The 11051-nt window shown below is 27.5% G+C and overlaps 2 protein-coding genes across 2 annotated transcripts; both read left to right on the plus strand.

Moving 5' to 3' along the window:
- Nucleotides 1–1978: 1978 nt before the first annotated feature.
- Nucleotides 1979–4864, plus strand: LOC107405726 (ankyrin repeat-containing protein BDA1-like). The gene is made up of 3 exons (XM_048473463.2): nt 1979–2320; nt 2423–3067; nt 3220–4864. Exons 2-3 carry the CDS (start codon nt 2444–2446, stop codon nt 3241–3243), a joined length of 648 nt encoding a protein of 215 aa, XP_048329420.1. The 5' UTR covers nt 1979–2320; nt 2423–2443; the 3' UTR covers nt 3244–4864.
- A 350-nt stretch (nt 4865–5214) lies between these two features.
- LOC132800788 (uncharacterized) lies at nt 5215–5937 on the plus strand. Its single transcript, XM_060815075.1, has one exon. It carries the CDS (start codon nt 5215–5217, stop codon nt 5935–5937), a length of 723 nt encoding a protein of 240 aa, XP_060671058.1.
- Nucleotides 5938–11051: the final 5114 nt, after the last annotated feature.

Consider the following 11051-nt stretch of genomic DNA (forward strand, 5'->3'; position numbering starts at 1 on the left):
TACATATATATATATATATATATATATATATGGAAGGCTGGTCATATCATCACATATCATTTCTAATTAATTATCATATACAATATACAATTACAACGTATAGGTAAGTCAACCTATGGTCATAATATATACTGAAGAAAAAAAAAAAAAAAAACCTATAATGCACATCTTTAAAATTAATAATTATTTACTGTTTGATTATAAATGATTTGTGTGCAACCACATCATCCATATACTTGGTACATATGTTAAAAAAAAGGTTTTAGTAATGCTATAGATGTGAAATTATTTACTAAATAAATAATAAAATATTATCAATTGACAAATTTAAACATAAACAAATGAATTTTTAAATGAATAAATAAATAAAAAATTATATCTTGGTAAATATTTGAGTAACTCTAAAGTTAGAGAAAAGTTTTTACTAGATTATTTTGTCCAAATTCTATTTATCTAATCCTTTTTTTATGTTACCAACAAGATCCAATTCATTTTGTGAAATAAATTTTTTGTGAATTAAAAAAAAAAAAAAAGAGAAAAAGGAGCATGAAAATTCATATTAATGTTTGTTTAATCTTAATTAGCACTGAATGGTAGTACTGTAATTGAAGGGTACGCAGCTGTTTCTGTCTCATCTTATCTCGTGGGCTTTATAATTTATGAAAAAAAAAAAAAATTTTCATTTTGCCATAACAATGAAATTTGGAAGATTTATATAATTTCTTTTTATGCTGATTAATGATGAAATTCATATTTTGATCCCCTGAAACTAAAAAAATAAAATAAAAAATGCAAATTAACTTGCCGTGATGATGTTTGATGCCTTTCTCTTCAACCGAGAAAAAGAAACCAACTTCCGGGAATGGGAAGAGAAACCAACACAGTGTTTTCCTGAATAAACCGACTTCCGGGAACTGGAAAAGCATTAACGTCGAAATTTCTTGCAGCCCCGTACTTCAAACACAAAATTAACTCTTTTTATTTTTATTTTTGTTATTGTTCCTTTCAGACACACACGTTAATTTGGTAAACGAGTACAACGCGTTCTCTGATAAAAAGCAAATCAAAGAAAATAAATAAATTAATTAATTAATTAAAAGCTCTGCCCTCCCAATATCCCCAGCATAAATATAAAATTCAAAGCGAATGTATATATATACATGAAAATAGATTTGAAAAAGAAAATAATTAGTTTCAAAAAATAAATCTTTTTTGAAAGCCAAATATATATATATATATATAAGGCTAATTCTTATTTCAAAAAATAAATTTCATTTGCCATAACAAAAAAATTTGGAAGATTTCTAATTTATTTTGATGCTAATTAATAACGAAATTCATACTTTGGTATCCCCTGAAATTAAAGAACTAAAATAAAATAAAAAAGGCAAAGTAAGTTGCCGTGATGATGTTTCTATGTCTCCCTCTTCAACTTTGCCTAACATATTGTTTCCTGAAGAAACCAACTTCCGGGAACTGGAACGGCGTTAACATCGAAATTTCTTGCAGCCTCGGATTTCAAACACAAAATTAACTTTTTATTTATTTATTTATTTTTATTGCTATTATTGTTTCTTTCCGCGTTTTCTGAGAAAAAGAAAATCAAAGAAAACAAATAAATAAATAAAATTAAAAGCTCTGCCCTCCCAATTTTTCCAGCAAATATAAAATTCAAAGTGAATATACGTATATATATACAGGAAAATAAATTTCAAATGAATAATTAGTTTCAAGAAATGCATTTTTTTAAAGGCAAAAAATACATGTAAAAGGCTACTTCTTATTTCAAAAAATAAAATTCGAGTTTTCCTTATATATATATATATATATATATATATATGTATACAACCCAGGAAATGAAATTTTAGAAATATAAAACATACTGATAAATTTTCTGCAAATTTGGAAATTCATACAAATTATAAAATCATTTCGGAAGGGGGTAAGAAAGTTAATTTTGTTTGTATATGTAACCAAGCTCCTCAAAAGTCATCAGAGGAAGAGATGACGCGTTAATGTGGCTCTTTATAATTCTAATTATTATTATTATTATTTTTTTAAAGAAGAATACTAAGAAATTGCGTATGGTGGTGTTGTATATATATATACAGCCTCAAATTCCTATCATTTTGGTATGATTGTGTTTGAGAATTGTTCTAGCTGCAAAAAATTGCCTTGTTTTTATTGAATATACAGATCTAGACTAGTTTATATTCCAAAGTTTCCAGGTTTTTAATTAGCTTATATTTCTTGAAAAAAAAAAAAAGAAAAAACTTTCTTTGATTTTTGGTCATCTCTATTCCTTGTAGTCCCTCGTAAGGTATTTGCTTTGAAAATTTTGTTTTCTTTTTAATTTTTATTTCTATATATATATATATATATATATATTCACTCGGTAACATTCTAGTTATATAATTTGCAGGTGTTGGAATTGAAACAAAGAATGGATGACTTGAAAACCGCTGCTCAAAATGGCGATTTGAACATGCTATACTATTTAATTTACAATAATCCATCTCTACTTGATCACATCGATGAGGTAACATTTTTCGATACTCCTTTGCATATAGCAGCTCAGTATGGGAAGGTCGAATTTGCAAAGGAGATAATGAATTTGAAACCATCATTTGCTCGGATGCTAAATCAAAGTTTATATAGTCCCATGCACCTTGCCTTGTACAACAAACAAATCAATATGGTTCATTTATTTCTAGAATGCGAAGCGCCTGATCGTCTTGTTCGCATTCGAGGAAGGCATGGTGAAACTCCTTTGCATTATCTGGCTGCAAAAGAAAACGATGTGGATCATCAACAACAAAAGATTCTTCTCTTACCGAAATTCATATCGGTTTGTCCACAAAGTATCCAAGATACGAATAATCGAAAGGAAACCGCTTTTCATCTTGCTGTTAAGTCTGAAAATGATGATGCTTTTGATTTCTTATTAGGCGGACTGCGAAGAGCTTGCCATAAAGGCTCTGAAATGGATGAGAGGAAAATTATAAACTTGAAGGATGCCAATGGGGACAATGTGTTACACATTGCTACCGCTATGAATCAATCCCAAGTAAGTGTTTTCTCTTGTGTCTTTATCTATTTCAATTTTTGTTGTTTCAATTATTTCATTTTTTTTTTTTCCTTTATGGTTCAACATTAATTAATTCTTTATTTTCTTATTTAGTTTTTTTTTTTTCTTTTTTGGTTTGAAATCAATCTCAGTTAATGGATTTAACTGTGTCTTAAAATATCTAGCTAGAACAGAGATAATAGGTACGTATAAAACTTACTACAAATATCCATGGGAAGCCAGAAGCAGAACTCCACAAACCTTGCTAATCTTGTCAAGCAACCAAATCTCACAAATCTCAAATCTCAATTATTTGTTATGGAAAAACCAAGCAAGTATGTTTCTCTCTGTGTAAACATGTTGGTACATATAGCAATGTTGTCTTCAGAAGGGTTTTTTTTTATTGTAATAAAATTTTGTTAATTTCCAATAAAAAAAAAAGAAAAAGAAAAAGGAGTTAAGTGCTAATTGATTTCAACGACTTTTTCAGTTTTATTGATTTTGCTTAATTTACAAAGATAAATATAAAAAATACAATAAAAATAATTCTATTTTAAAATTCAGTCCAATCTAATCTACCAAACAAATAAATAAATTATATACATACTATACCGTCCAATTTTATCCAAATCTCAAATAATATTTAATCCTTTCCAATCCAATATTATTGCATGCTGAATAAGTGGTTCCAAAAAAAAAAGAAAAAAGAAAAGCCATTGGTAATGAAATTTATTTTACTTGGAATGGTGATAGTACGCATATAAGTAGACATTTCATATAATTTGTTAACACCACATGAACCTATATGAAATTTTTAGTGCTCAAAACTAGATATAATGGTCTAGATCCATATAACAGATCTATCGTTAAGATTCATTACCTTAATGGGTCGTAAACTGACAATAAGTACACATTTAATCCAGGTGCTAAAATTTAAAACTATAAATAAAAATAAAAATAAGAAAAAAGAAATAGGGTATCAGCCATAACAAATGCCATGTTCATAATTGTAAATTCCAAGGCTAAAAGTATTTTAGCCATAACAAAATGAAATTATTAGTTGTGGTCAATAACTCTGTGGCTACAAGTTTTTAACCAAAAAAAAAAAAAAAAAATTGTATTTACTATATATTTTTAGCCACAATAATATTTGTAGTTAAAACTAACTGTCGTGGCAAAAAGTGGTTGTTCTAACCAAACCAAAGTAGCTGAAAAGCGAGTGCTAAGAATTTATTTATTTATTTATTTTTTTTAGTGTGAGTTGGTAACTTGGATGGGTTCTCTCTAAAACAATGAATAAATAAATAAATAAAGAAGAAAAATTGCATAAAACAGTAGAGGCACATGCCGTATAAATTTAATTACCTGCGTGGTATGATTTAATTATCTATAATCATGCGTAACATCATACCACGATAAAATAAAATATATAAATCTTTTCAAATATTTATTAAATGTCAACTTATTCAGTGGTTCGTTATTGTTTCACATCAACCATATAACGGTTGTATATAAGCATTTGCTCTCACAGAAAGTAAAGGTTGAAATACTCATGCTGGTAAAAAAATGCTAAAGCAATCAAAATTTTCAATAAAATTTTGTTTATCAAATAATATGACATGAGATTAATGGTTTACACAAAATTATACCTAGATTTATGAAGATTGAACCGTGCAACAAATTGTTTGGTATCCAAGATTTGGTGACTCCATCATTATTGCTAACAAATACATAAACTTTTGAACTCTAAATTTTTGTTTTGAACTCCGTAATTTTTACTTTTGAACTCTAAATTATTGTTTTGAACTCCATAATCTTTTGAATTTTCACCTTTTTTAAAAAAAAAAAAAAAAACTGGATATTATATATATCTGTAACCAACATTTTTGTAAAACTTATTTACAATATTGTTTAATCATACTACTGTGTAATTTATCAAATCAAAGTAAAATATTTTTGTAGTATATGTATATAACATAATGGATATTATAGATAAAACGAGGATGTTTTTGTCCTAAAAAACCTTTTAAAATAATTTTTCCAATAATAAAATTAAAATTAGGGTATAATTTTCAAAATCAAGGACGATAATTTGATAAGACTCTTTGAAATAGAATAATTAATTAATAAACTAATTTAACATATTAATGATCTTTGATCAGGTGGTGAGAATATTACTGGAAGATAGTAAAATCGATGTAAATGCGAAGGATTCAAGGGGTTCGACTGCTCTAGATATCTCATTTGAAAATATATCAAATCCACTCTACATAAAAGTCAGGGAAAGACTACTTGCAGCTGGAGCTTTAAGAGCTACGTCCCTTCCCAAAGTCTCCAGCTCCATGGATCACTTGAGGTCTAAGGTGGCATTGACAGAACAAATTGCCATAATTTTGATACGTTTAAAAAACGACACGAAGACAGAATCAGTACGCAATCTGGTACTAGTGGTTTGTGGAACGGTTGCAACATTCACATTCCAAGCTGCACTAAGTCCCCCAGGAGGAGTTTGGCAGGACGGCAACAACAACAACAAAATTAACAATCATCGCCCTGGGACAGTGATTATGAGGACTCCAAATTTCTTCGCTCTATATGTTTGCAACAGCGTCACATTTTATATTACAATCATGATTATGGCTCTTCTACTCCCCAATGGGAATATTGGTAAGCTGCTGAGAGGGCTTCTCTTTCTCTTTCTTTTGTGCTATACACTTAGTTTGGGAGTCATATGGCCCTACTTTACAGGTGAACCAATTTTCATCCCTACTCTTGTTATGCTACTTTTCTATGTGCTAGGTATTTTTGGGTTTTTAGTCCTGCACAATTGGGAAGTTCAATTTATGAAAAAGATTGTACATAGTCAGTGAGTGTTCAATTTATGAAAAAGATTGTACATATTCAATGAGTGTTTTTTTTTTTTTCTTTTAATGTTTTTAGATAAGAATATTCAGTGAGTGTTAATTGTTCATTATGTACAATGTCTGTTCCATTTATTCATTATTTGTTTATTTTATACGAATCTATAATTGAATTTCATGGTTTATTTATAATTGGTTTTGGTTTGATTGGTTGATTTTACAATTATTTGTAACTATAAAACCTATATAAAAGCACCATCTAGTCTTATAATGTAAATTCCATATTAATTGTATGTATCATTAATTGTAAAATTCTACAACAAAAATATTTACATAGGAAAATGATTATGCTACTATATAATTGTAAGTGATTATTTTCCAAAAGCATGTGAAATTTACCTGAAGAAAAAAATTGAAATTTCTGGTATTGACAACTTAGCTGTTGTTGTTTAAAACCCTAAAGATACAGAAGCCGACCAAGTGAAAGCTACTCTCTAATTTTCCATTTAGGACATCAATATTTGGACAATAATTATAATAAAAAAAACGATAGCCAAAAATTTCCTAAAAAACACATTGTTAATCATAGTCTAAATTGCATTATTTTGAAAATGAGGATCGAAAGTGTAATCATCACAAAATAGAATTAAAGTACAACTATTCCAAATTTTAATTTATAAAAAAAAAAAGAAAAAAAAAAGGACAAAGCTGGCAAGTTAACTCTGCTCTTGGAACCGGGCCAAATTCTTGGCATAGCAACCCTCCAACAATTAGAAGATGGCCCAATATTCTGCTTTAGTAGATCATGCAAATGAAAAAAAATATATGTGCTTGCTCATTTAAAACAATTTCTTTCCTATCCAACTTTTTGAATTTACAACATTTTCAATGTAGATCTAAATGATATACCAACTTAATCAATTTTATATAATGTCTATTTGATTCATAAAACTTAATAATTCTTCTTTATTCCCAACCTTTTATTGCATATTTTGTATAACTTTATTCTATTAGGATTTAGATTCTCTCCTAATATAAACTTTACCTAAACTTTTTTGAAGATTTAGTGATACATGGCTTCTATCATCAATGATTAAAATTCATCTTAATATTTTTTTAAAAGTTTATATTTTAATGATACCCTCAAAATAGGTTTTAATTGGCATCCCTAAATCAACGCCTAAATCACACTTTTTCTTCTGCTTCAGCTTTCTTCTTCAAGTTTCTCCTGTGCTTTAATGATTTTTCTTATGAACTTTTAGAATATATTAGGGGGAAAAAAAAAATGGCAGAGGACAAAATCCAACAAGAACCCCAATACGATTAAATATATTCCAACAAAAACTTTGTAATATTTTTTATTTTAATCACCTAGCACATTTTCGTTGTTTTTCAGAAAGTGTTCCGTTCTTTCCTCACTTGTAGTTATGAACAAGGATGAGTTACGAGTTCTTCCTTCTATTGATGTCCGGCTAACCTTAATCATTTCTTTTCCCTTTTGTCCTTTTTTTTTTTTTTTTTTTTTGGTTTTTGTTATTCGTTAATTAATTTTGTAACAATACATTATCATTGTGTATATTTCGAAAAAGTAGAGGTAGAGAATGAGAATTTCATAAAATTAATTGCTCAATTCTATTTTCGATAAACAAAAATGATATTTTATTGCAAAACAGTTTGGGTGGGCTTATCTGTTTATTTAGTTGGGTGATTAAAAATTGAATTTTATTTTTAAAAGCTAATAAAATTAAATGAAAAATAAATTAAACGATGAATCTTAAACCATTTATATGTTAGTTGCTGGTAAAATTATGGAAAGGTTAAATAAAATAAAATAAAATAAAAGAATAAAAAGATGAACCTTGACCATTAATATAGCAATTGCCATGTGTCTTTAGATCCTCAAAAACTTAGACAAATTTTAGATTAGGAGAGAATCCATATCCATTGTATTAAGGATAGTTTTATTCACAACATAAAATTAATCCTGCTATATTTTTAAGATATTTTTTATTTAAAAAAACTCGTTAATAAAAAATCAAAAATACCTTTAAGCACTTGAATTGAATAAATACTACATGCACTATATTATATTTTATATTTTAGAAAAAACAATATATCATAGTAATGGAGTTTAGTGACGAAGAAGTATAGATCGAAAATAATGATTAGCAAATCACCTCTTTCATTCCTGAAAATGAAAGTATTTAAGTTCTTATTTATTAACTTATTTATCTTGTTTATATGTTTTTTCTTTTTTGAATTTTCGTTTGTTTTGTTATTCTCACGACTTTGCTTTCAAAATCAGATGAGTATTCAATTTATAAAAACTAATGTGATATATACTATCCAGTATATATAAATCAAACAGAGATTAAATAACATGTAAAGTCATCTGATATACATAATCTAGATATTTTGAAGTCATCTAGATTATGTATATCAGAAAAGACTAAATCAAACAAAAATTCATTGATAGGTGAAGTCATTCGACATACTTAACTCAGATATTTTGAAGCCGTTCGGGTTATATATATTGGAAAAGACAATGGGATTGGATTTATATAAACCAAATAGAAATTCAACGATAAATAAAGTTGTGCGATATACATAACTCAACATTTTGAACCCACTCAAGTTATATATACCAAAGAAGATAACAAGATTCAAACATAACTTCAATTACATGTGAAATCGTGTGGTATATACATAACATGGATGTTTTGAAGTTGTTTGGGTAATTGAACTTGTATATTTCATTCCTATTTGATATACAAAATTCAAAACAACTCAGAATGTCTAACCTTGTTTTTTCATTTTTTTTTCTTTTTTTTGGTAAAAGGAAGAGGATGGTATCAAAGCCGCAGGGAATTGACTAACAAAGATGAAAAACCTTAAACCCTATTTGACCATGTTTTTTATTTTCAGTTTTCAAAATATTATTTTAAAAATAAAAATAAAAAGCTATTTTTTTTTTTTTTTGTTCTATGAAAACAAGAAGTATTTGATCAATGATATTTGAAAACAGTTTTTAAACTAAAAAATAATAAATAAAAAATATCATTTTATTGTTTTCTAAATAACTTGTTTTTAAATTTATTTTTTAAAACTGTTTTTGAGAATTGATCACAAACAGGTTTATTTTTATTTTAGAAACACCTTTCTATTTTGTAGAACAGAAAATTGTTTTAAAACCAATTGACCAAACAGACCCTTAATGTTTTCTATCTATAGCTATTGGATCAGGTGCGGTTGGAAAAAAGCCTTTAGGGACTTATCAATTTCAATGGTGTAAGAAGAATTAACGTGTTAGAATTAGAAGATTCTTATTGTAGTGTATGGTAATTTAATTTTATTTGTTATAGAGGTATATTGGTATGTTTTATTGGTGTAAAAATAAAAATTGAATTAAATGTGAGTATGCATAGAATGTAGCATGGCTATCAATTTTTATAGTGTAAATAAAACTACTCTTGTATTAATTATGTTGCTTGTATTATAATGTGAAGTGTTGTATTGTATTAATATTGTATAAGTTTGGTATGCAAACATCCTGTACTATAATTTAGGAAAAAATAGTCTTAATTAAGAAAAAAATTAATTTTTATTATTATGTATATGATTTTTTTTTTAAATAATTACACTGCTTGAAATAGGCAAAATTAATTTTTTATTGTTTTCATATAATTTTTCATCAAAAATTACATTATTTAAAATAGATAAATCAATTTTTCATTATTATCCATGTAATTCTTAAAAACTAATTACATTAAAACAATATAACATTTGACATTAAAAAAGAATTCAAAAGAGCTTTAACATTAAAAAAATAATAATATTTGATTGTCTATTAAATTGTTAAAAGATTGAAGTAAAAGTCTTTAACACTGAAATTGACGACGCAGCCTAGCTCACTGGGTTGAGCGCTGCTACCCAAGCCAAGACGTGCTGGGTTCGAGTCATGGGTTGGGGTGGGCATAGGGTACAGCAAAAAAATAAAAAATAAAAATAAAAATTAATAAATTTGAATATTTTGTAAAGCATGGCAAAAAGAAACGGCGTTATTTAAAAAATAAAAAAAAATTAAAAGGCCAAAAAAAGCTGCAGCACAGCAGTACAATATATGGGCCCAACCCAAAAGCTTTGTCCGTGGTTTTTTGGAACAAGCATTGGGCAAGACTAAATTAGGTATTCAGTTTTTATTTTTTCATTTTTATAAATAATGAGTATTTTATTTATAATTTAAAAAGATGAAAAAAAAATTTATTCAAAATATAATTAATGATAATAAAAATATTGAAAACTTATATATATATATATATAATTGGGTTAATATGATTTGAATTGAACTTTGTGTAACTTGAATTAAATCAACTATTAACTAAAAACCAAATCAAACAGAATCGTGTTCAATTCGAGTAGATCGGTTTGGGTGGTCTAAATCACTTTATTTCCACCAAAACCTAAACATGAAAAAGAAAAAAAGAAAAGAAATAAAATTGTTGGGTGAATAAAATTTTGGAATTAGGGTCAGATACGTTGGTAAGATTTGGGGGCTAAAGCAGATTCAGAAGAATTGAAGTGGAAAAGAAGGAGAAACAAAAACCGGCCGGTGGCGGCAAAGGAAGCAGTTGTTGGAGTCCAGAAAACCGGAGTCGAAGAATGAGCGCGGAAATGGTGAGTGGAAAGGGCAAAAAGATGGCGGATGGAGGATTGAGTGCCAAACGTGACCTTAATTAGATTGAAAGGGAAAATGGACACAAAGCAATTAATTGCTAGTTTTCGTTCCATTGTAGCCACTGATTTATTTATTTTTATTTTTATTTTTTTGGGTAATCTTTCTACATGACATAGAACCAAAAGCTAAAAAGACAGCAAAAATAAAATAAAATTCTATGGAACTTTAAGCACATAGAGGAAAGAAAGAAGAAAATGCAAACACGTACTTGAAAAATCCAAAATAAGAAAGAAATGAAAGAAAGAAAGAACCCGTACCTTAAAAATTTATGCTCTCTGAAGACTCTTAATGTGCTGCATTATTGGCTGGTTGTATTTATATGTAGTAGTGTAGGCTTAAGATTTTTTTTTTTTTATTTTGGGGTGGGAAATGCGAGATTGCAGACCGG

This window comes from Ziziphus jujuba, chromosome 2 (genome assembly GCF_031755915.1).
Source record: "Ziziphus jujuba cultivar Dongzao chromosome 2, ASM3175591v1".
Taxonomy (NCBI): Eukaryota; Viridiplantae; Streptophyta; class Magnoliopsida; order Rosales; family Rhamnaceae; genus Ziziphus; species Ziziphus jujuba.